Source organism: Daphnia magna, linkage group LG2 (assembly GCF_020631705.1).
Source record: "Daphnia magna isolate NIES linkage group LG2, ASM2063170v1.1, whole genome shotgun sequence".
Taxonomy (NCBI): Eukaryota; Metazoa; Arthropoda; class Branchiopoda; order Diplostraca; family Daphniidae; genus Daphnia; species Daphnia magna.
In genome coordinates, this window is record NC_059183.1 from 18,964,608 (window position 1) to 18,989,645 (window position 25,038).

General features: G+C 42.4%; 3 protein-coding genes and 1 long non-coding RNA gene across 8 annotated transcripts; 2 read left to right on the top strand and 2 right to left on the bottom strand.

The window, feature by feature from the left end:
* The first annotated feature begins 60 nt into the window (after nt 1-60).
* On the top strand, nt 61-2,331 carry LOC116916477 (high affinity copper uptake protein 1). Of its 4 annotated transcripts, XM_045168799.1 has the most exons (6): nt 61-309; nt 653-834; nt 1,275-1,453; nt 1,535-1,668; nt 1,750-1,851; nt 1,922-2,331. In XM_045168799.1, exons 3-6 carry the CDS (start codon nt 1,295-1,297, stop codon nt 2,127-2,129), a joined length of 603 nt encoding a protein of 200 aa, XP_045024734.1. In that variant the 5' UTR covers nt 61-309; nt 653-834; nt 1,275-1,294; the 3' UTR covers nt 2,130-2,331. The 4 variants fall into 4 exon arrangements, with proteins under 4 accessions (XP_045024734.1, XP_045024733.1, XP_045024735.1 ...); XM_045168798.1 differs by having other exon boundaries at nt 61-834; XM_045168800.1 differs by lacking the exons at nt 61-309; nt 653-834 and adding an exon at nt 1,014-1,167.
* LOC116916470 (bromodomain-containing protein 4) lies at nt 2,332-12,102 on the bottom strand. 2 transcript variants are annotated; one of them, XM_045168791.1, is made up of 14 exons: nt 11,943-12,102; nt 11,392-11,446; nt 11,101-11,325; nt 10,689-11,022; nt 9,160-10,625; nt 8,884-9,079; nt 8,617-8,787; nt 8,423-8,542; nt 8,035-8,184; nt 5,180-5,241; nt 3,955-5,096; nt 3,610-3,857; nt 3,358-3,476; nt 2,332-3,263 (listed from the first exon to the last, which is right to left on the bottom strand). In XM_045168791.1, the coding sequence occupies exons 1-14, from the start codon at nt 11,999-12,001 to the stop codon at nt 3,198-3,200; spliced, it is 4,413 nt and encodes a 1,470-aa protein (XP_045024726.1). In that variant the 5' UTR covers nt 12,002-12,102; the 3' UTR covers nt 2,332-3,197. The 2 variants fall into 2 exon arrangements, with proteins under 2 accessions (XP_045024726.1, XP_032777611.2); XM_032921720.2 differs by having other exon boundaries at nt 8,035-8,187.
* Nucleotides 12,103-13,638: 1,536 nt separating this feature from the next.
* Nucleotides 13,639-17,021, top strand: LOC116916473 (protein zwilch homolog). Its single transcript, XM_032921724.2, has 11 exons — nt 13,639-13,969; nt 14,038-14,279; nt 14,370-14,604; nt 14,665-14,820; nt 14,936-15,134; nt 15,286-15,378; nt 15,448-15,524; nt 15,601-15,745; nt 15,813-16,080; nt 16,442-16,557; nt 16,717-17,021. The coding sequence occupies exons 1-11, from the start codon at nt 13,853-13,855 to the stop codon at nt 16,791-16,793; spliced, it is 1,725 nt and encodes a 574-aa protein (XP_032777615.2). The 5' UTR covers nt 13,639-13,852; the 3' UTR covers nt 16,794-17,021.
* Nucleotides 14,334-15,015, bottom strand: LOC116916481. The gene is made up of 2 exons (XR_004390664.2): nt 14,879-15,015; nt 14,334-14,812 (listed from the first exon to the last, which is right to left on the bottom strand). It is a non-coding gene; the product is annotated as an uncharacterized LOC116916481 (long non-coding RNA).
* Nucleotides 17,022-25,038: the final 8,017 nt, after the last annotated feature.

Genomic DNA, 25,038 nt, shown 5'->3' on the forward strand with positions numbered 1-25,038 from the left:
GTCTCTGACGTCAGCAGCTGTGGGTGCTAGCAGAGTCTTATTATAACAAAACAGAAAATGTGTTAGCGCTGAGATAGTAGGAAAGGGCGGAGAGTGTGCGACGGGTGGTGACTGAGTTGGTGATCGGGAGTGGTTTATCCCCCTCCACCGGACAGACTCGGGGCGTCCGGTGGTAAGGGGGAATCAGCTGATGGGAAATGGTGAACCTTAAACTGCAAAACTATTTTTCGACAAGATTTCGTGTCGCGAAGGGGAATAGAAATCCAGGATATTCACGATAGGCCCATTTTCTACTACATGGAAATACGTGTAACTGATTCTACAAGTTCCACAAATTTTGCATTTTCCAATTGGCTCATATTTTTAGCTAAAGGCATGCAAAATGTCCCTAGTTCAGCCAGCTGTTTTTGAGTTCTTAAGAACATTTTCGTTTTTTCCTATAGCCATGGGGGGATACCAAAAGTTAAATATAGACTCTTTTCCTGTGTCGTGTGTAATCGATCGCTTATTAGGTGTCGATAGCGAGTCATTTGAATGTAATGGGACGCACTGATCCTCTTTCGTCTTGAAAATAAAGGCTCATTAATACGCGTTCGAAAAAGACGAGATGTCCTCTGAGGTAGATTAACCTGTTGTTATTGGGCATGATTAGAGAAAAAAGAGCGATAACGTTACGTCACGTGCGCCGCTACAACACCCAACGATATAAAAGTGCCGCATGGCTCTACCGATGGGCGTCACTACTTGTCTTCTCCTCTCCAGCTGACTGAGAAATCGTTGGTTAGACCGAATTCGGTAGCCAACCGTGCAACATTGAATATTGTGAACTATAAGGTGAGATTGCACTTTTATTAACTTCAGTCTAAACACAATTTCTTGTTTCAAACAGCGTTAAACCCAGGAAATATTACGATGATATTTAAATCGTAGAAAGTGCATCTCTTTCGCGCAATGTTTTCCCATTTGAGCGAAAGTTTAAGAGGGGGGAGGGAGCCCTTTCACTTTAGTCCCCTGCAGCAAAATTTCCACACTGTTGTTTGAAAAGTGAAACGGGGAAAACCATGTTGTTGCGCTGAAGTTGATGTTATTCTTCCTGAATTTCGCATCTACTCTAGTTGTTCTTTTCAGTTCGTTCTCAGCGTTATTCCAACAATTTTTTTATTAGACGTAAGCGATTTCGGTTAAATCACGGTTATGTCATACAAGGTTGAACGGTATTGCGGCTTAGGTAGTAATGTATTTAATGTATGTTATGATTTATTTTTCTTCCTCAGTTGCCAACCAGAAAAAAGAAATGTCACACGATCACCATATGATGGGTCATGATGGACATGATATGCATGCTGCCGGTATTGAGACGACGACCATGCATGATCACGCTGCGATGATGAAGGAAGCTACTACTGTACATAATCACGGTGACGGAAGTGGCGGAATGATGATGATGATGCAGGTATACATTGTTTTGATTTATGGAAATGCTTTGATTTCTACTAGAATGCTAACGATAACTACGTTTATGCAAATTCGCTAGATGTACTTCTATGCCGATTACACAGCTGTTGTCCTATTCAAACAATGGGACATTCAATCTGTTGGTGCCATGGTGGGATCCTGCATCGGAATTTTTCTCATGGCTATCCTTTACGAAGGATTGAAATACTTCCGGTAATCATTATTTGCCGTTTTGGCTCTCGATCAGCCGGATCTTTATCTGACCTTTTTGTTTTTTCCTACTCAACTGTGTAGGGAGTACCTGAGTCGGAAAAATTATGCACCTGTTAATTACAACAATGTTAAAACACCCGAAGGAGGTAGCGAAGCATCTAGTCAAGTGAGAACGCCAATGAGGTACATCAGGCATCAACGTAATTTTATTTCCCTCAATGCTAAATGAATTATGTTTTCTAATGGCGTTTAGCTTCAAGACGAGTGTGACCAGTGCGTCCCATTACATTCAAACGGCCTTACATCTTTTGCAGATGATCATCTCCTATTTCCTCATGTTGATCGTGATGACCTACAACGTCTGGCTCTTTATCTCAGTGATTCTGGGCTGCACCGTGGGCTATTTCTTCTTCGGATGGCGAAAAGGATTTCTTGTTGATATTACAGAACATTGCCATTAGGCATAATTGGCACAAGTTGATGAGAGTTGACCTTTACTCTTTTTCCACGAACCAACGGGATCAAGTGTGTGTACATTTTTTCACGTGGGATTTATTGTGTTCTGTTCCATCGCGTTGGAATTGTGAACGTTGTTACAAATGATTCTATAGTCCGGTGTATGATTTGACATTCAATTCGAATAAATGAGATGTTATAGCAAAATAATGGCTAAGTTGTGTATGTAAATGAAAATCCACATTTCAGAAAAAAAAAGTGATAATAATAAATCCAGGGACACGACAAAATATCATTGCCACAACGTGTCAGTTCTCGCACAATTTTGAACAGGAATTCAGCAAATTTTATTTGTGCTGTTTTTATAAGGTTATTTTTTTTTCTTCGGTTTTCTTTATTTCAAATGAATCATAAGAGGGCAGATAGAGATAGAGGAAAAACATAAGACTTGAAGTAATTTTTGTCATCTTTTCTTTTTCTTCACATTTTTTGTTTGTTTTCTTTTTGTTTTGGATAAGTCTACACTGTCAACGAGTACTCATGACGTTTCCAATGATGACATTCCGTGGTTTCAGACAATTGAGTCCTACGTATTACATAAGTATTTACATTCGATTACACTTAATTATAATAATAATTAAAAAAGGAAGGGAGGTGTAGAGATGAACGGGGTGTGGAGATGTTGGTGGTCAGGGGAGTCCTTGCATTGAATTCCAATTGAATAATAATTAAAAAATTATGGTTAACTTAAATCTATGATGAGGGGGAAGGGGAGGGGTACAGTTGTCTTTCAACATTTGATTCCACTGAAAGAGAAAAGACACGGCGGAGATGAAGAAGGGAAAAAACGAAAATAAGATATAGAAAAGATGTCGCATCATTATTGAGAGGGAAAAAAAAAAAAAAAAAAAATACAAACGAGGACACAAAAAAAGAGGGAAAAAAAAAAAAGAGAGAGAGAACAAAATATGTAACGAAACAAGTTTGTAATGGTTGAATGGCCAGTACACATAACAAAAAGTTCTGAAGGGTAAACTCGGCGATCCGTCTATAGCACTAGACTCGTTCAGATTTTAGAGCAATTCCTCAAACGCTGCCATCAAATCGCTTTGGCGATTCATGTCAATTTGGCCAGCCAACTGCAAAAGAAGGAAAAAACAAAAACAAAACAAGAAGAGTTTAAGTTTAGCTACCCCCGTTACGCAATAGGAAAATGTAGGTTTCTGGACTTACGGCTTCTCGCTTCCTACGCTCTTGCTCCCTCAGTCTCTGCCTTTCACGCTCTTTGTCAGCATTCGTTGAAGCGCCACCCATCGGCGGAGCTGAAGAAGCAGGGCTCGGCGCCGATTGTCCTGAGGAACAGAAATAAAAACAAGAGACCGTTAGAGTGGCTCATCAATAAGCGGTGAAAGTTTGGCCCGAAATTCGGAGAAGAAAAAGGACGAAATAGGATGGATCATATAATGCAGGAAGATAATAGCACACCTTTAGGAGACGGCGAAGGAAGAGGAACTCCTCCACCTACGGCTGCTGCTGGTGAAGGGGCCGATGGGGGTGTAGGGGCGGGTGAAGTACGATGTTGCTGTTGGGCCGACACGTGTGAGTGGTGTGTTTTGTTGACGACCGACGAAGAAAGCTGTGGCGGCGGAGCGACACTCTGCTGAATTGGACTCAATCCCGTCTTTGTTGGAGGTGACGGACGAGCTTCATCTTGCAAACCAATGGCCACTCGCCTGTCAACACATTTAACGGCAAACAAAATTCAGTTAAAGGTTAGTCCAACACTCGAGAATTACTAGCAAAAGACATTGCTTGTTTGGCAATACAGACCTAGCATTCTCTAAAGCCTCTTCTTCTTCACGTTCACGCCTTCGATCAGCTTCGGCCCTCATCCTTTCCCTTTCTGCTTGCTCCTTTTGCTGACGACGCATCTCCTGCTGTTCAATCAGGGCCTTCTGACGAGCCTCTTTCTCCTTGGCTTGTCGTTTAAACATCTGAAACGAATCGCCAATGTTGGACGACTTTGAAGAACCTGGCGGGCCACCTTGGCCGGAAGAGCCAGCTAGAGAGGACCACGAGCTGGCGTTTCGCACTTGAGCCATGGCGGCCGAATGAGACTTTGGTTTGCCACCGGAGACGGGCATCGACATTGACGGACTCGATACATTAGAGGTAAGAGACATCGATTTGACATCACCAAGCGATTGCGAATGGTGAAGCGGCTGTTGCTGTGGCTGCGCCATAGAGTTAAAAAGATTGTCGCTCGGTATTTGCATCATGTCTTTTTGGTGCTGGTCAAAATCGTTCATGGGAAGATCCATCCGAGCCTGGAAGTCATACTGTCCACCCGAAGACGTCTGACCCAGCGTTTCCGACTTGACGTGCACCATACTGTTGTGAGCCGAAGAGCCCGGTATTCCAGCGTAGCCAGCGGCCTGTTGCTGATTGATCTCCGACTGTCCGTTAACGAATAAATTAGGCTGTTGGTGGTGATGGTGTTGCTGTTGCTGCATATCAGCCATAGATGGCAATGACGTGCCAGACGGCGGACTAAAGAGGCTGTTGGAACCTGGAGGCAGGTTGGATCCGGCATTTGCCAGAGGTCGAACTTGTTGCTGTTGCTGCTGATGTGGCAGCGACTGTTGTTGCTGCTGAGTTGGCTGCTGCTGCGGTGTCATCACTGGCGGTAGTGGTGGCTTGAGCGTTCCCTGGCCAGCATGTGAGTTCGACTTTTGAGCTGACGACTCCATGAGTGAGGGCAAATTATTATTGGCAGTAGCAGTAGAGTTATTGGTATGGCCAGCAGCGCCAGTCATGTTGCCGGGACGATTGCCGTGTTGGTGGTGAGCCTGGTGATGAATGTTACCAGTCGATGGATGCGCCCGCTGACTACTATCGCCCCCACCCTGATTGTGAGCACCTTCGTTTGTTGGCCAGCTTCGGCGAGGCGTCACGCTCATTACGTCCACCACCTTTTTTTTAGGGCAGAAAAAGCAAAGAAAAACGAAAACATTAGTTAACAAGACAAATTTCCAAGACAAATACAACGTGTTACCTCGCCCTCGGACTCCTTTCGCTTGGCCTTGCGCTGTTGCTGCTGCTGCTGTGCATTTGTTTCTGAAAAAGGCGGGGTAGGATTGATATCATCGTCACATTTCATTACATCCACATTTTAAAAAAAAAATAAACTTTTCTGTTCTTCCTCTCCCACAACCCCAACCCGCAAAAATTCTGACAGCTCTAAAAGGGAGCCAAAACTTTCAACTACTTAGGGCTGGCGGCAAAAAATAAGTTCTATAATCTACGGATCAGTATCAGAGCGACCGAGTGCAGAATGTGATTCCATCACAGAAAAAAAAAAAAAACCAACAGGAAAAAAGAGCACAATTTTCATCCGCAAACAGGAAGATGATGATGAAGGGCAAAGAAGAAAGTAAAAAGAAAGAAAAAGATCAATCAGCAGTTGTGAGACATGAAAGTAGCGAACGACCTTTTTGTGTGTGTGTGTGTGTGTGTGTGTGAATGTGTCGAGTTCAAAGAGCTCTTTTTTTAAGGGTCGGCATGGATGAGTTATCACGTGTTTGTTTTACACTTCGTTTATTGCAAAAAAATTTTGTCGATGACCTTACACAGTGTTGTACGGTATACATTGTACGATGTACGGTAAACCATGAAACAGAGGAAAGAAGAAAGAAAAAATAGGAGGTGGTTATAGAATTCTTAAAAACCAAAATGAGTTTTTAAAAATGTAAAAAAATTTTTGAATCCGAATAACAAAAGTGGTGTGTGTGTGTGTGAAGACGAGGGAAGAGATGTGTGAACGAGACGATGACAACATTTTACAGGTGAGACGAAAAACTATTCATTGTTACAAAATATGGGCGAATGAACCACAGAATCTTTGAAGCCAGAAAAACAGGCGGGCGGTTCTCTTGGGTTAACGGGAGGAATTTTGTTTCGAGATAGAATTTGCTTTATGTCTCAATCACGCGACGACCACGATTTAAATATTTTTTTTTGCGGCAAATTTTTTATTGTTTAAGTACGAAATTGAGGGAGAGGGGAAACGACGTCTCGCATGAACGTTGGCAACTTTCTACGTCGACGCTAGCGAATCAGATTAGAAATTTCAGAAAAGAAAAAAAAAAAAAAAAGAACAATTATCAAGTCCGGACAAGGGATGGGGATTTTTTCTTCTTCTTAAAGAGTTTTTTAACCCCATTTTAAAATAACGAAATGGTTTTCACTATAGTTTAATTATTCTTAATTGTTCATCTTTTCTCCAAGATGGAGGAGAGGTCAGGAGAGGAATTATGTACAAGTTCAAACGTCGTTACTAACCTCCATGCAAAAACAATCAGACAGGGACAGAGCTGCTAATAATATTCTCGTCCGTGTCTTATTTCACCGTTCAAATCAAGAGGACAGTACAGTCCTCAAATACAATAACTAACAAAAAACGACGGAATTAAATACTCATTTTTTCAGTTACTTTCTGTGGCAGTTTGTCGTTTCAAAGAAGAAGAAGAAAAAAAAGAGCTCCCCGAACGCTTTCTCTTCTTCAAATTTGAGCACTCGAATCTCAAGAATTTTTTTCCGGTAACCTGAGACCCAATTCGAATAGAAAGAAAAGGGAAATTCGGGGAGAGTGTTGAGTGGTACGTGGCAGCCAGAGAGAATGCCTTCCTCTACAAGAGCCAATAGTTTAAGTGAGGTCGTTTGTGAACGCCGTCATCGGAATAGAGAGAATCGTCGAGTGCTGAAAGCGTCTTGGAGGCTCTTGTTTGCGCTTTTTTTAAACCAAAAGAATCGAATTTTTAAAAGAAAAAAAGAAAAACATTCGGAAGAAGTGAGGAGGGAATAGGCCTGACGAACCTCAAGTCACTCTTCTTCATGATGACGCACGCCAGCAAGAATCATACGTCAATCACATGTTTTTCTTTCCCTTTTGTAATTGGTTTCCCCTGAAATTGTAGGAGAGTGATTCTGACCCGACAACTCACGTCACAGGCGTTTCAGGTACCAGACTTTCTTGTGGATTATCAACGTGACAAAGACAAAATCCACTAGTCCCAAAAAAAAAAAAAAAAAAAACGAGTTGCGGAATGGATAATAAAGAATCCGTGTTAACGAAGAGATCGCCGCGATAACAGCAAACAAAACAAAAATAAAAGGGAAACACGTGTTTCACCTTGCGCAACAACGGAGGGGGAAATAATAAAAATAACAGAATGTTTTAAATGTCTATGCGTGATAATGACACAAGGTGAATAAATGGTAATGAAGAATGAGATAGGAATACCGAAAAATTCAAGATCTTTCAGTGTGTGGCCAGTCGAAAGAGAACCCAAAAAGTAGGAAGAACGAAGAAGAGAAGAAAGGAAAAGGAATTAAAGCTCGGATCGAGCCTCCAAAAGACACATTCTGCACTCGCGGCTTTCTTCTTTTTCAGACACACCGTTTACACAACTGCCCTCAATCTCTAGCATGTTTACTGGAGACCTTTAATCTTTAACATTTAGACTGGCTTAAACTTGGTTTCATTGATGATTTAACAAATGAAGAGCTTTGTAAACTTGTGGCAGTTCTTTAAACGCGCGGTCGCTTCTGTGATACTGTGTGCGCAAACCAGAACGAGAAAATGTGAATTATTCTTAAATGTATCACACTTTCACGCGCTTTTCACGCATGCTTACGTTCCAACTGACTACCATGAAAATGGAATAAAGAAATAACGGCTATTGCTTGGTTGAAATGGAGGAAACTACCACAGTAGAACGTAAAGGGGGAAAAAAAAAATAATTAAATAAAAAAAAAAAAAAAAAGGAAAAGAGAGGTATGTGGGAGGGCTGAGAGGAAGAGGATGAGAACGTTCGGTCTTTCAGTTTAAGACGGAGAAGTGGGGCTAACCTGCTTCCGAATCCGATGAATCGGAAGAACTCGAACTCGAACTCGAACTGCTACTGTCGGAATCGGAGCTGCTCGAAGACGAAGACAAACGGGAAGCAGCACCGGCTCCTGCGGCTCCACTACTAGCACCATCGACGGCTCCTTTAGCTTCTTCTATAATAACAGTACATGTGCACAAGATAGAAATGAAAAGAAATAAAAGGAAAAAATGAGTTCCGATGTCAATATTAACCGATATTCATTTATACGGCTAAACGTCAAGAATTAAGCCGCAACATTTTGTCATTCGGTAGAAAGTGGTGATCCCCAACCAACACACAAAAAAAGGCAGCATTTTTAGATCGCTCTAAATGTCATAAAAAAATGAAGAAAAATGAAAAGTTTTAACCTTTGCGATGGACCTTCTTGGCTGATCCCAGTTTTCCAGTCACGTCTTGCAATCTCTCATTTAGCTCCCGTTCTTTCTCTCGCATGGCTTCGTCTTTCGTCTTGCCAGCTTGCTTTTTGTCTGCCAGAATGGATTGCCCATCGATTACATTAAAGATCGAAACGAATTGTTAGCCTTTAACGAAATTAACATACAGTATGGTTTACGCGGCTTCTTGCGTAAACACGAGGCTACGTAGGATTCAAGCTCTCGGAGCGTGGAGGGTTTGAGTGTTTCAAAATCGATTTCAATCTCATCAGGGTTAGAGTCGCGTAACGATGGCTCTCTTGATTGGATAATGTGAACAACCCGACCGAGCTTGTCACCTGCAATCGAGCAAATATAAATTTCACAAAACGTCACTCAGTTTTCAAATAAAAGCATCAAGATTAACAGAGATAGCATAGAGGCACGATCCATACCTGGAAGCTTGTTGATATCCAAGCTGAGCTGTCGCTTCTCGTCATACGACATAGGCTTGGCATTGTCTTCGTCTTCCGAGTCGAAAGCACCTGTGGGTGGAGGGGCAGGTTTCTTCTTGCCAGGCGGTGCCGAAGCAGCCGACTTGGACGTTGAAGACCTCGGTTTCTTGGGTTGACTACCGGCATTAGCACTCACCTGTTGACAAACGTAAGAGTGTGAGCGGTTGAACAAGTAAAATTCTCTGCAGATCTCGAAACGTTAAGGTTGGAAATTACCTTGGACGGTTTCATTTGTTTGCCAGTCGACACCAACTTGGATTCGACCATACCCGGCATTCCTGGCATGGGCATGGTTGGCAGTTTCATGTCTCCCAAAGGCGCCATGGAATTCTGCGATGCCATAGAAGTAGGCGGTCCAGACAAAGGTGCTGCTATGGTGTTACTTTCAGCCACAGAAGCCGTTGGCGGTCCCGCTTTGTCTTTAATGACATCTCGTTTGAGATCCTTTTTGGTCTTTTCTCTCTTCCTTCTCCGTCTGGCACTATCTTCCATAAGCGATCGCAGTTGTTCCTGCATAATTCGAAGCTGCTCTTGGAACTGCATAAGCTTCCGATCTCGTTCGTCGTGTGCGCTATCGTCACTGTCCGAACCGTCAGAGTCGGATTCCGAGCCCGATTCTAAATCAGATCCCGAGGACTTGTCATCACCTCCGATGGATTCTCCTTCCACGTCGGGCCCATCGTCGGGTATTTTGGCGTAGCGCATCTCGAAGACGTCTTGAAGTTTCCTGGCCATAGCTACAACGTCATGGTCTGGCGGGTTGTATTTATAACAATTGGTGAAAATCATTCGGACATCGCTGGCGAATTCCGCCGCCGATCGGTATTCCCTTCCGTCCATTTTGGCCTTGACCGTTCCTAGATCCATTGGCTTCTTGATTATGTCATGATAATCGTGAAGCCCGAGCAACCCAGCGTCAACTGGTTTGTAGAAAGGCCACGCATAGCCAGAATGTTTCTTTGAAAACAGTTCTTTAAGAATCTCGTTGCAGGCCTTTGTCGATTCACGCAGTTTGTCACGCGGCTTCGAATGGTGTTGGGGTAGCGTGTCGGGCAAGTCTTTGACCACTTTCTTGATCTGTCGTCCAGACTCGCGCCGTGAGGAGATCTTGGCGACTTTGCCAGCGCTGTGCAACACCATGCCGCCGGGAGAATCGTAAGGTGTGCTGGAGGTCGGCGTCGTCGTATCGGCCTTTCGTTTCACGCCTTTCTTCACTTTGCTCGGATTGTGGTTACCCAGCACTCCAGCTCCATGTAACGAGGAATCGTGCATGCTCAACTGTCCGCTGTCAACCAAACCTGGGGCTGACGGCCCCTGATTGGAAGGGAACCCCCCAGCGCCCATAGGCGCGCTGGGATGCGCAGACGGCGGATGGACTGGGTTGACCGGACCTCGGACGGGCATCGTCGGAGCCGGGGTTGGAGTAGGTAAGGGGGTCTGTACAGGTGGTAGAGTTGGGGCGGGTAAACTGCGCATAGGAGGTGGATGTGATGGCATTGATGGGACAGAGGACGTTGTTGAGCTGCTGCTTGTATTGTTACTCATCGTCGTTACGATGGGAGGCAAAGGCATTTCAGGACCAGGATAGTACGACCCTCCAACCGAAGGAGCCGAAGAAGGAACTGGTAATGATGGCGGTCCTATCAGTGATGGCCCACCCATTGCATTGTTCATGGTTATACCTATTTGAATAAGGCAACATTCACATCACTACCTTAATTCTAGGAGAAAAGCGGATTCCTTACCTGCAGCTATCTGGTTTAATCCTGGTAATATGATTTTGGTAGACCCTGGTGGTCTTCCCCTGATGGGTGCTTTTTTGAATTTGCTAGCCTTGCCTGGAGTTGATTCAATTTCAATCTCATCCTTGGGCATTTGAGCTACTTTTGTCAGGAAAAGTTTTTCCAGGGTCTGAGCCATCAAAACCACATCTTCTCCAGGTTTATTGTACACGTAACAATTGGTAAACATTGTGTTAAAGTCCTGAATGCACTCTTTGGCACTCCAATAGTAATTATTTTCGAGTCTCTTTTTAACAGTCCCCAGATCCATTGGGTATTTAATGATTTTGAAATAGTCCTGAGAAGTAGTACATTTTTGTAAGTCTAATCAGCATGAGCAAGCGAAAGAAAGAGAAAAACTGTCTTGTTGACTTACGGGTAAGCCAAGTTTCTTGGCATCAACAGGTTGGTGAAAAGGCCAAGCAAAAGAGTGTTTCCACACTGCTTTCATGACAAATTTTTGAATGTACTGGAGCTGATTGGTGCATCTTCCAGGACGATTAGGAGGGGGGACAACAGGAGGCTGTACAATCCCGTTGATGGGTTCAAGAATTGGTTCCTCTCTAGGAGGGGGTTCAGGTCTTGATATTGGTGTAGACATCTAGAGAAATGGAGAATTCTGATCAACCTGTTATAGAGTAAGAATGGGGAAACAAGAGAATCTTACCATTTTGTCATTCTCCTTGGTTGATTCTCCTTCACTCCGATAAGACATGGCAAATCTGGAAAAGGAAATAGTTCCAGGGTTAAGAAAATTTTCACAACTTAATCACTATCACTCATTTCACAGTATGCACATGAACACATCCTGTCAGGCAAACTAAATTCCATCAACATTGACAGTTGTGGAGGCTTGGGGCAAAGTTTTCAACCTGAAGCTTGGGTCACTGATCACATACACAGTCACATACACAGGAGGAGGAGGAGGAGGAGGAGGATGATGAAACACTAGATTTCTTTAAGATTAAAATAAGGCTCTTTCACACCAGAAGAAACTAACGACTCTTTCCTAATAATCACAACTGCAATAGCACTCTTAATAAAGAATACCAAATCGTATGAGTAAACTAGCCCCAAACAACGGTTGGCTTGGACGACGCATACTACGCGAAAGCTTGGGGTCTCTTGTGTGCAGGGGCGGGATAGTATAACGAAATCCACCATCAAGTGAAATTCACGTTTATTGCTATTCGAAAGATACAAAAATTATAATTGTACCCATCAGAGGATTCTGAAGAAGGCCGATCGTACGGGTGGGGATGGCCCTCCTGCTCCATGATACGACCGGATAATGAAACCAATTCAGATTTTTTAACACCAAAGCAATGGCGACGACACAACCGTCATGGCGGTAATGGCCGCCTTATTCCCAAAGAAAAGAAGTAGTTCACCCTTTTGCCGCCAGTCGCCTCCAAGCTGAGAGGTAAAGAGAACGGTGTTGCCAAATAAAGACTAGGAAATGTGTCACATTCCAATTTGTATTTCTTTCTTTGTTTATAAATCCCAGCTCATTCCATTCAGTAAATAAACACGAACTTATATCAAGCTATTATTACAATTCATAACTCAGTCTTTCTAAGTTTGATAATAAACGACTAACACGATAACACATAAGAAAATGAAAATAACAGACGTAAATGTTACCGAGAGAACAAGTCACAAATGCATAAACAGTCAACAGTTCTGGTGTACACAAATCATTGTTATAGATAATCACGAAAAGTTACTCCAAAAATTGCGTTTAGTCGTATCGTCTATGACCCGTTCAACTCGAGAGAAAGGACGATTCTGGGGGCTTCCACTGCCAATTTCAACGTCGGCTCTCCTTCCTGTATAACATGAGCCCTGAAGCTAGTTTTAGGTTCTTTTTGTTGGCTTTCAAAGCGACATCTCTTAACCGATGCAATCAGTGCGATTCAAGAGTTTTATATTTTACGTAGAATGCCTGAAATTAAAACTAACCGAAGATCTTTTAACTAACACTAACTTTTCTTATGATAATGCATGTTTCAAAGAATGCAAATGATTAAATAAAATATATTTACATTTAAGGTGACATCTAGGAATAATAAGGAGGCACTCCATGGAATTGAATAATGGTCCAATTGTCTTCACTCCGCCGGATCATCATGCCCGAAGTACCGATCATGGAAGGACGTAGACGTAATACAATATCGGATAGAATGAACCACGAACTGATAGGTTGCAGGGTAACTTTCGTTGTGTGAAAAACGTCTTAAACAAAAATGACATCAAATGTAACATCTGTTCGCCCCATGTTTGTCATACAATTCTGAAAATGAGATTGGATTACGTTAAAATGCTATGGAAACTGGCAGGTTTGATGTCCATGGATGTATATCCATAGTCAGGCACTTAAGTTCACAAATTACTAAATTAATTTTAGTCAATAATCCCAGTTTAAAATATTGTGTAAAGCCGAGCGAATTCAACAATCGGGAACAGCTCTAGAAAGGTAATGCTTTTGAGAGTTTCAACCTAGAAGAAACTCTTTGCGTCGACGCTATGCAAACAGCAAACTCCAGGTCCATTCTAAGACTGAACAGAAAATGAAACAAAAATCTGCTTATTACAACTCTGTTGATAACAATATCCTTTATCTTTGCGTCTATTCGTTTAGCCCTCTGGTTTAGCTTGTTTTCTTTCTGAATTTTTCTGTTTTTTTTTTTTTACTATTTAGATCGGTTTAGTTGAAATGGCAACACTGAATTTTAAGAAATTTGATAAAACTTGACTGGGTTGTACAACCTCATTCACGCAAAATGGTAGTTTAAATAATCTCCCCGGTAAGATTTGTTTACATGATAACACGAAAAATTGCCCTTTAAGAGTCATACGAGATTTGTATACTGCCTAAATGGCAAAATCTCTCAGTTTTTCTCAGTTTCTCAGCCAGTCAGGCCAAGTTGCAGAACCCAACCAGACCTCTCTTTTTAGTTCTAAGATTTCCCGCCAGAAATTACTCGTTGACAAACGAAACTTCAAATGTGTTATTGTTTCGTGCCTTATGCAAGTGCTTGGATATACTCGTCGTATTTCAAATTCTAAATTCTTACCGCATTGCTTTTCCATCATATATCGCTAAAAAAAAAGCCGGTTGACGTAAAATGAAATTACCTGCTCCTGTTTTCCAATCTTCGATACTACCACAACTTCCTATTCATAGTGATTTCCTTTCAGTGATTAGAAAGAAGGAATGCCTTTTTGTTTACAAGGCAAAAGCAGTACGATCATAATGTGTTTTTTCCCCCATTAGGAACGCTTAGCATAATGATATTTCTAACATAAACAGGTCTCTACACACAAAGATGTTGCTTCACCAAACAGCCCTAAAGTAGAGCCAGAAACACAATCCAAAACTTTACAGTTGCAACAAGAAGTTGATATGGTGGGAACCCCTCTGGAATGCCCATTTGATTTAGATGTGTTGAAAATACAAGATGAAGATTTCTACTCAAAAGAATCAATGGAATGCTCTCATCATTCAGAGCTTAAAACTTGTATTTACAAACCATTTTCATCTTTTGAAGCAAGGTATTAAAAAGCTTTATGTTTTCAGTTCTGGTTCCTTATGTTTTTATCCACTCCTTTTTATTTTTATTGTTATTTATTTGTTTTTCATAGAGGGATACTATCTAACTTCATTTTTGATCCCTCTCTCCAATCTGCTTTACCAGTCTTCTGCTTGGCAGATGCCGAAGATGGGGAAAGAACATCAGTCTTGGGCATTGAGAAGGGAAGAAATAATGAATTAATTCGTTACAAGATAACAGTAGCTGGTCCCATCACATCAACAGATCCTACCATCCAGTTGGATCATTTGAAATCAGAAATGGCCTTCTTAACAAATGTTGAAGAGGTGGGAATATATCATATTTTAACTGAATTGACGTCAACATAATTTCGTCGCTTGTGACAGTTTTCAACACGGGCGGTTGCTACGTACGAAGCCTATCGGGGAGTTAATGTCAATTCCGATACAGATACGAGTGAGGCATTTGTCCGACTGGAGTGTTCTTGGAAGAATCCCTCAAAAGTTCTTGAACTCCCCCACATAGCTTCGCAAGCTAAAGTCGTAAGATGACGGAATAGATAAAAAATTCTTAGCATTAGCAATAAATATAATGTTTTACCTGTTTGAGAGGTGCGTGTCCCAGTTCACTTCATGAATTGTTTCCACCTAAATTCAGATAATCCGCCCATTACCCGGCGAAACCTGCAGCGGAGCCTACGAGATCTGGCGGCAATTGAACACCCTTCAGCACTTGATCAAGGGATTGGAGTCGCTCGAGATCGTTTGGTTTGTCAAAGCATCACAGAAAACGCTAAGAGAAGAAATAGACAAATTGATTGCAGCTTTTTGCAAAGACGATACCTACCAATTGAAAGGTAATTGCTAGTTTTTCTAGAGTCACGAGGCCTTGTGACGAACAATGAATCCCTGTGAATACGTTCGGTCCGATGCACACCAGGAGTCTTAATCCGTGGTTTTCGTAGTTAGTGTTTCTCTGTTAAAGCTAAAAGCAATATTATTTCATAGAAAAAGTTGAAGTCGAGGAACTTTACGACGAACAGCTGATTTACAATCGGACACCGATGGATTTCATAGATCACTTGTGGGAATTACTATCACGTAAGATCAAAAGTCTTTTAATGTCTCTATCAGTTATTTTTGTTGATTGCTCTTGAAACGTCGATGTAGAGAACTGCAGCAGTTTCAACGACTTGTGCCAAAGTTTGCAGTACACGTTGCAGCGCGCCAAAACGGATCACCCAATGGTAGTGTACTGTAACAACAACAACAACAACAACAACAAAATGTCGTTTATCTTCACGTTAACTTGAATTTTGCCAGGTATTTTTCGATAATCCTACGAAATTTGGAAAAATGTTGCGCCAGAACGATGCACCTCCTCAGTTAAGCGGTATGGAACCTGTTTCTCTCCTCATCGAGATGGGCATCGAGAAGTTGAAACGCGATTATCTCTACATCTTTAGTGGTAAGCAGGGCTTAGTAAAGACGTTGTTACATGTAGCAAAGAAAGATGTATCGACAATTGATTGCAGGCAATAACCTGGTAGCCGAGCGTGTGATCTCCATGTTTTTACCACAAGATGGCACCTCATACATCGATCAACTCAACTGCCTAACATCAATCCAGTCGGCTGTTGAGGTTGTTGCGTTGTGCCACAGGGTACTCCAGCTACCTCACTTGGCTCTTCGCGATGTCGTCACCCCCCTACTGGAACACTTTCGCGATCCTCAGAATTTCGGACGAGAATTCTCTTTTCAGCTGGGCGTTTGCCTCCTAAAAGGCTTTTTCCAACGTCAAGAGTAAGAATAAAAATAATAAGTTTATTTATTGAAGAAGAAGAAAAAACAAAAACAGACTAGAACTCCGGGCCTGTTTTTCACGCTCCCTTCTCTGTACTTATCACAAGCAGAAAACTAAGACAAAGACGTTGTTTTTCTCCTGATCAAGGGGTAATAGGGAAGTTTTGGAATTGGATGCAAATCCAGCTGTCTCATTATAGTGCGGCGAGAAAAACGAGATAAGTTCATGGCAGTGCATGCTTGTCTTGTGTCAGGTTGATTGTCTTAGAAACGAGCGGTATTTTTTTTTAAAAAAAGGGTTCACCATACACCTGAAGTGCGCTTGAATTTTGTTTGAAGTACAACGGTTGTGTTTGTGCAGGAGCGGCTCGTCGGTGGAGAAATGGCGCGTGGAATTCACCTCGTCGAACGATTGCCATCCGGTCAAATTGGCTTGTCAACTGACGGCCACTCACCTCCTTGATGCTTCGTCTACAGGTAGATAGGATCATGATGATCTAGACAGCGGATAGAGACGGTTAAACAAAAAGAAAAGAAAATGTGTGGCCATCATCACCATCTCAGCGATGGATTTCTTTGTAGAATCGGAAGCTTTATTTGGTTTGTCACTTATATCTGCGCCCGATTTTGAAATAGGTGACGGGGAACGTGTTGGCGAGCGGCGCTACAATGTCGAGCGCTATCTCTCCAAAAGTGATACGCTGCTCGGCTGATGAATGGAAGAAAGCAATCGAAGAAATGATACGATCGCCGTCGCAATTGAATTGGACCTCTTTTCTTGGCCCCCTTGTATTCAACCCCTGTTTACCTTTTTGTTATTTTTCATGCGTTGCTAAACGCGTATGTTCGAGAGGAAATAAAACGTTCAGTAAAGGAACGAAAAACACAACAGCCAGTGGGAAAAGTGAAGAAAAATAAAAACTCGTCATTTGTCCCTGTCATTTTTTGTATGGGTTGATAAAGCATGGGCGATGTTTTTGCACACATTCAGTAGCGGGACAAGAGCGAAAATGCACCGACCCCAAATGGGCGCGGATGTGTGTAATCCCATCATGAGGATGGTTGGATGCCGGCGCTTGTGTCCACGTTCAAGCTACTGGAAGTGACTCGTCTACTATAACAACAACACAAAAAAAGAAGAGCTTCCACTATGGTTTATTTGAGCTACTGCTTGTTACAATAGTATTAGCATTGTTGTCGTTTCTTCCGACCCCTTTTTTTTTTCGTGTCTTGCCGTTGTCAATGGTGACGATGCCATTGATGAGGGGGAAAGGGTTTAGATACAATAAAAGTTCTGTATCTCGGTGTGTCTTTTATGATTATTATTGATACGGGGTGATGTACAGTAGGTATATGGTGCCAGGTCGATGGAGTATGATGATGAAGCACAGCCGTTCTCTTTTCGTGTTTTTCCTTTTTTTTTCCTTTTATTATTATTAAAGGTACAAATCCTTCCAACCCCCTTTTTTTTTGCCTTTTGCATTCTATTTTCTATACTGTAAAAGTATATTCCTTTTTTTTTATGGTTTTATGATGGAGCGAGAGGCCAAACACGGCCCCTTCCTTATGCGAGTTGCTACCAAGGTTCTATTTGGCTCATTCCCTCGAAAATAGGTGTGCCAAGTCGTTTGTCGTACAACCACCAGCAGCACCTCCGTATCCAGCACCTCCTTCAAACCCCTTTGAAGGCTCGTACCTTTGACGATATTGGCCCAACCGGGGCCATATACCTGGGGTACTTAACATCTAGCTACGTAGCAATCTAGCAAGCACTACAAGGCAGCAGTCTACAAGTTTATGACCTGAGCAGAAGCAGAAGAAGCCGCGTGCCGTTTAATGAGAAAAAGCAAATGATCCACATCGAATCTCTTCTCTCATCCGGAAGAAAGGGCACACAGGATAGGGAGTGCTGGGGCATACTCACAAAAAAAAGCGGCTATCGGCTATATAGTGCTACCGTTATTAGACTACTGCGACGGCTCTACCTGATTTTCTTATTTTTGTATACAAAGTGTATGTACAAAGCCCCAAACACAATCAGCCCAGCATTCCGGAATACCTCCGAGTTAATGAAATATGGACATGCATCTATGGCCAGCGATGAAGTAGAGAATAGGCTGCAAAGAAGAATCGCAGCACATCGGCACAGTTTGTACTTGCGTAGTAGAGCGAGACTTATTTGCGTGGAGGACAGTGCTGGCCAGTCAAATAGAAATCCATCTCATGGGATGGTCGGACGCGTCTTTGTTATCCCCACACTCGAACAACTTGCAGGTCAATTGATCAGTCTAGACAAATCAGAAATCGATAGGTCCTCCATCTAATCCTATTGTTGGAGAAAGAATAAGAGAGAGACTTCATCTTTTATTCGTCGGTATAGCTACACCAGGATAGCCTGTGCAACTGTGTCTTACCAAATGTGCTGGCAAACTGAGGCAAAATAACGTATAGACAATTTCTAGTTCATTAACGAGAGACGACCGGAAAACAAACCAAACAACGTGACGATTTGTTAATCGATTACCCGAGAACCAGCTTACTACCGGAAGGTACTGGCGCTATGCAACAACAAAAACTAAAAAAAAATATATATATTATGTGTGTCGCGCCAGTACATTCCAGTAGTAAGCTGGTTCTCGGGCAATCGTGGCCGAGCTCTAGTGACGATGAAATTTGCTCGCTTTTTCATCCGTTTTGCACGTACAGCTTTTTTTGTTGTTTAAAAACATGCCTCTACGTGTCTAGACACCTATTGTCTGGAAGTAATCCCCGATGTTTATACACCACCAAATGTTTTTCGCCATCTCGCTGTATAATATAGTGATCACCTTACATATCCCAAATGACTTGGACATCCATTTGGGAAGGGGGGAGTGCAGGCCCATCGATAAACAATACGTCCAGCCCAAATGGACAATATAAAGCTCTGAACTGATCGACTTGAATAAAGTCATGGAAGTGGGGGGGAAATGATGAAAGAAAAAAGGTCTGGTCGAACGTCGCGAGCGGTTTGACTCTTTTGTGCTCAATGAGTTATGAAGGCTGTCTGAGACGATCAAATCTGGTGGCAGACAGTTGACCTTTACCTGGTTAACCAAAATCAATAATAATAATAACAATAAAGAGAATTAAAACGGCGCCACGATATCCTGTACATACGGAGATCAAAAATTATATCTTTGTGGTTTATCCTACACGTTTATACACATAGACCTATAGTAGCCTAGACTACTACTATATGTCTATAGATTATTGGGTGGAGCTGACGCTATACACGTTGAGTTAGAAAAACTGCCGGGCGGTCCGTTTGCAGTGACGTCCAACTCTATGTATATCATTCAACAGTATAAATAACATTTTGAGATATTCATAAAACGCTCTTTCTTTTTCTATTTCACTTTCTTGGATAATGTTTCCCTTTACTGCTCTCGGCTGTGCCGTTGATTTAGATTCCATTGAAAACTGAAAATAGACAGCGGCGGTCCGGCGGCCGCAGCGATGAGAAATGAAGAACCTGCTGATGGCGATGATACTCAACCAAACAGATGGTCGTTTCTTCTATTTTTCCCTCGTTTTTTGGACTCGGCAGAGCCGGCCGACGATCGTCGCACCATTTCTTACGAAAAACCATTGCCAGTGCCTCTTATTCTTATCTTTTCATCTTGATTCTTGGCCACAACTTTTTCTTTACGGTTAACACTCTAAACAGCGCAGTGTTTATGTAGACTCGCTATGACATGGAGACCAACTCCATTGGTAGGTCTACATCAACAAGCTGAAAAAGCAAACAATTCGAACAAAAATAAATGCGACCATAAATACATCGATAAAGAAAGGCTCTTGTATAATCTTTGTTGTCCTCTCGACTAGGCTACGTACAGCAAGTCTTTTATGCCATTCAGAAAACCACCGCATCGCACAACACAAGCAGCTCAGTTGAGCATCGAAAGAGCTGAAAATAACTGGCACTGCATAAACAAGTCACCTTTGCCTCTATGTTCAGCAGAGTCAACATGCTGTTCGGTGTTCTCTCGCAGCTGAATGTGCAAGAGGCTCGAATCAAACAAACAAACAAAACCCGTAATCGGCTGATAAAGTTCCACATAAATCGCCGAGTCAAACCATCTACACGCATAACATCGGCTCTCTGAACCTGAACCTCAACGTTCAGGTACACACACACTGTCTACAACTACAAGGGAGCCGACTAAAATATTGTTCTGTATTATAGGACAGGTGTAGGACGGTGTAGAAACGACCATAAGTTAGGCCTATTACAATTGCAACATTTTCAGCTAAAATGATGTACGAGAGATATTTGGTGGATGAAAGGTACACGTATGCCACTAATACAGTGACGGGAACAACTCGAGCGAAAAAACCTTGTCTCGAATGGCACTTGACTTTAAGCCAATTTTATAAAGCTATTTTGGATATGCAAAGAATTTCGTTTCACCTGAACTATGGAGGGAAATCCGAGGGCGTATATATCGGGCCAAGAAACAGGTATAGGGATATAACAAAACGTTTTGATGAAACAAAAGCAATGCATTCGGCCTCTCTTGTTTTTGTTTCATTTGCTCCGACATTCTGACCCAGCCCACTCTAGTTTTTTCTCGGAATTAGACAATTGCCGTTGCTATCCACAAACAGCCAACGAGCATCAAATCGAATTCGACTTGAATTGCATTACTATTCAGTAGATGATGCGCTTGCACAGCCCCAAACAAGTGACGAATCGGCTTTGGAAGTTTCATGACACTGGACGACACTGGACAACATTTGGAAAATCGAACGAGTTTCTTGTTGTGTCACACGAAACAGCAAAAGGCAGAATTGATGAAATGAATTTCAGCAGAGACGGGACACTGTCGTTTATCATCGCTCATCTTGTCTTTGTTCTGTTCTGTTCTATAGATGGGCTACATTTACGGTGCCGAGGGCATGTATATACGTGGGACAAGTGCATCGTCTAATGAACAGACTTTCGGATTGGGCTGAACGGGCCAGCCTTTGGCTCGTAATTCCAATTTTTGTCATCGCAAGTTGACAAGCGTGGAGAAGGAGAAAAACGAAATAGTCTCGCACAATGCCGCCCTTTTTCTTTCCTCTTCCATCCACCACCGTTTTTATACCTGCTGCATTATACCCAAAAAATAAATGTATATATACTTTTCCACTGGTGTCATCTTCTCTCTCTCTCTCTCTTTTATCGGTTTGGTGACCGAAACGAAAGGGATGCAACACCTCTCAGACATTCAGTCTATTCACGAGACGGATAATAGACTGATGTGCTGCTGCTGCTGCTGCTATTGAATAAAAACTATTTATATACGTGTAAGATAGAAGAGGCAACATGAGGTGACCGTTTATGAGGGTCGGACGAGATCAAATGGAATTAAATGCTTTTAAAAAGCAAAGAAAAAAAGGAGTTTTTGGAACACCGGGAGTCGTGGAACGTATTGCGCAGGGAGGGCGCTGACTAGACAAGGTAGTAGATACACGCTGGGGCGCCAATTCAAATAAGATGTCGCACGTATATTATCTTTAGGAACATTGCGCCTCCTCGTTCTTTCATGTGTGTGATGTTGTTTGAATTAGCGTCGCCATAGTTGTGTGCGTGCGGTCTCTCTCCTGGCCATTTATTTCCTATATACTATCGCCGGCTTTTTTTAATTGGATATCACCTGTGTGGCTCTTCCTCTCGCTTGAATACATAATTAGCCATCCTCTCTCTCTACTTCTGAGAGAGATGCACTGAGACGAGATAGACGAGCCAGCAGCCAAGATGTTTGGGTGCGCGCTTCGCTACATGGGCCCACAGCGCCTAAATCTGCGCTGTTGGACAAGTGCCGCATTGTATTGGCCGGCAACGGAATGAGACAGAAAGAGATGGAAGATTTTTTGGAAATAAGAAAGAGAAAAAAGAAGGGAGGCTTATAAAAAGACAAGTTGACCAAAAAGATAAGTGTCGTCTCTTTGCGCCGGCCACTGATGAAAATGCGGCGTATCGAATGCGATGAAATAGACGGCCGCTCGCTATACTTTTACACGCTGCATCACGTGTTATATGGGCAGTGGGAAAGAAAAAAGACGACCAACTCATGTGCTGTTTTTTGTTTTTGTTTTTCCTATTCACCTTTTCGGTGCTTTGCAGATAAGGACAGCAGCACAGCAGCAACAGTTTTCTCTTTTTAAATTAAAAGAGTGCCGACTAAATGAGGTTCGATGCTGGGGGGGCCGGATCATCTTGTCTTTTGACTCGGCTCTTTATTTATTTTATTTTTTGGTTTAGTTTATTTTAGTTTTAGTCTCCAAATCTCTTTAGCTCATCTGTGTGGCCGAAATGTTTGTCCATGTGAAGCGTTTTGCATTTTTGATGCTTCTGCCGCTGTTCTTGCAAATTCGGGGTTTGCAAACGAGTTGCTTTGCTGCTCTCACTCGATAGTTGGTCGTCTTCCTTTCCTCGTATCTAAAAGCCCCGTGCCTCCTCATTATACAGTACAGTAGTACATGCATGTATAGCCGTACCTTAGGATAATTCGCCCGATTATATGATGAGGCGGTGGCGCATCTACCTGTTGGTTTCATCCTTTTATCTTTAAATTTAAAAAAAAAAAAGAACAGTCGTGTACATTTTCGACGATTGTGCACATCATAGGCCTACGTCACGTGGGGCTGATGCAAACTCTTGTACATCTATGCGTCAATGGGCCGTTGTTTTACTCTAGTCCCTATCCATATAATAATGTAGAGCATCAGGAGAGGGAGAAAGGGACTCTTGACGTTTGGTCTTGTTCTCTCGCGGTTTTGCTTCGTTTCATCAAAGGCGTGAAGAGAATCGAGGGGAAGATGTTGGCGACAGGCCAGCACCAAAACAAGAAGAGCAATTGCTTCCCCCATCGACCACGTGATCAAAGGGAGGGAGGGAAACAATGACGAGACGACAAGCAGCAAAGGCATCAGACAGTATACTACTGTATAGAGTCGTTTAATTAGATGTCGTCTAGTCAGTCTGGATTTTCGCTTCTCCAGCCAATAGGAAAGTCCTCCGGGGAGGCGGTCGAGGTGGATTTGCGATTGTTTTCATTCCCCAGTTGATTCGCTCTGTCTGGACGTGCCGCCTTCTACCTTTATTATATATAGCTCTTTAATATTAGATTGTTTTTTTGTTTTTTTTTTTAATAGTTAAGCTTTGCATGGACATGCCTGCGCTTGCATCTATATACATGTACACCTTTATTATTATATCCACTTGACGCATGCACTATTCTAATGGCCTAGCGCAAAGCAATACGTAAAAACCGGTAAAAAGAACAAGCACAACAAATATTGGCTTTCATTTGAAAAGCAAAATGCCCAAATCGACAGAGCCCCTTCCTCTGTACCTATCCTTGGGGCTGTAAATATATATATATAGATATTTAGTGCTTACAATAATAAAAGAATACAACACTGCGGCCTGAAATGTCGACAATCTATTTGGCGAGTTGGCTTCTCCGTTTTTCTTCAAATAGTTTTATAAAGGTATAGATGCTTGTTTGCTGGACAGTATAGACTTTGCATTGGCAGGTTGAATGAAAATGTGGAAAAGAAAAGGGGGGGAAAAAAAGAGAATTAGGGAAAAAGGAAAGCCATGAAAAGAAGAGAAGGAGAATTGTCCCTCAGGTACGCCCTCTCGCTCACAGCAGGAGGCTCTCGTCCTGTCAGATTGAAAAGACATTTATCCTTCTCGCTTTCTTCCATCTTCTCCTCTTTTTCTTCCCTTATTTGCCTCCCCCACCGTCTTTTTTTCCTTTTCTTTTTTTCTGCATTTTCTTATTTTTGCAAAAGGGAGGCCTCAGAAGAGGCTCTTCAAGAGTGTCGCACCTTTTAATTAGACCTGGCTACCATAGCTTATACAGTGAGAGCCCTGGATATATAGTAGCTACCAGCTTCTTTGCCTATATGATATATAGGCTATAGCTATACTATAGAGCAGGGGCACCACTAACAAACGTCTATATAGGACAAACAAGGAGCCCCGTATCACTTTGGCATGGACGATGAGCGATGGCGAGATACACCAAGGAACCAAACGAAGGCAAAACGGGGCCTCTATTGATACCGGAATCTATTCTGCTACAACGGGCTCGATATTTTCATTTTTGGCTTTTCACTTTGTCCGTCTTTTTATATAATAGAGAGCCATTGTCCGGCATTCATTTGTTGCTTGTGTTGGCTTCTTGGGTATATGGTCAATTGCCATTCAGGGCTCGAGTGGCAGAGATGTCAGCCTCTCTTTGATTTTCGATACATGCGGAAATGAGTGACTTTAGTTCACCTGCCTATGTTTAAGAAGCAATTTGAACCTCACTGACATCTATTCAAATTGAAACAAACAGCACATTCCAAAATAAAGATATGCAGTAGATTAGAGTGAAACATTCAGACGTCACCTAACACAGAAAAATGAAATGGCTGTACTATTGTAATCGTTGCGTCATTGCAAATGGGCGAGGTGCACACCGATATACAGGTGACACGTAAAGACATACCGGCCTGTATGTTTTAACGAGAACCTACGTCGCCAGCATTAGGTTATCCAACTGTATCCGTGACATCTATACCTGCTGGATGCGATTCGTTTGAACATTGACAACTCGTGTGAGTTATTGGTTCATTTCCTTTCCAAAGAAGCATCATTAATAATTCGGTCCTCGTGTAATGCTGCTGTGCGCCATTTTTAACGATCATTTGTCGTCATCAGTTCAGCAGTCAGTTCAGCAGTCCGCATGTTTCCGTTTTCCGATTCTTGTGTTCCAGTGCACTTAGGTCTACTAGTAGGCTATACGATTCTTCACCAGCCCAGTAGACCCAATATACGTCGATGGAGGATAATATGAATGTTCCCCAAGACACAATTTAGGTCATACTTTCCTGAATGCTCCATATAATACCGACGCACCAAACCTTCCA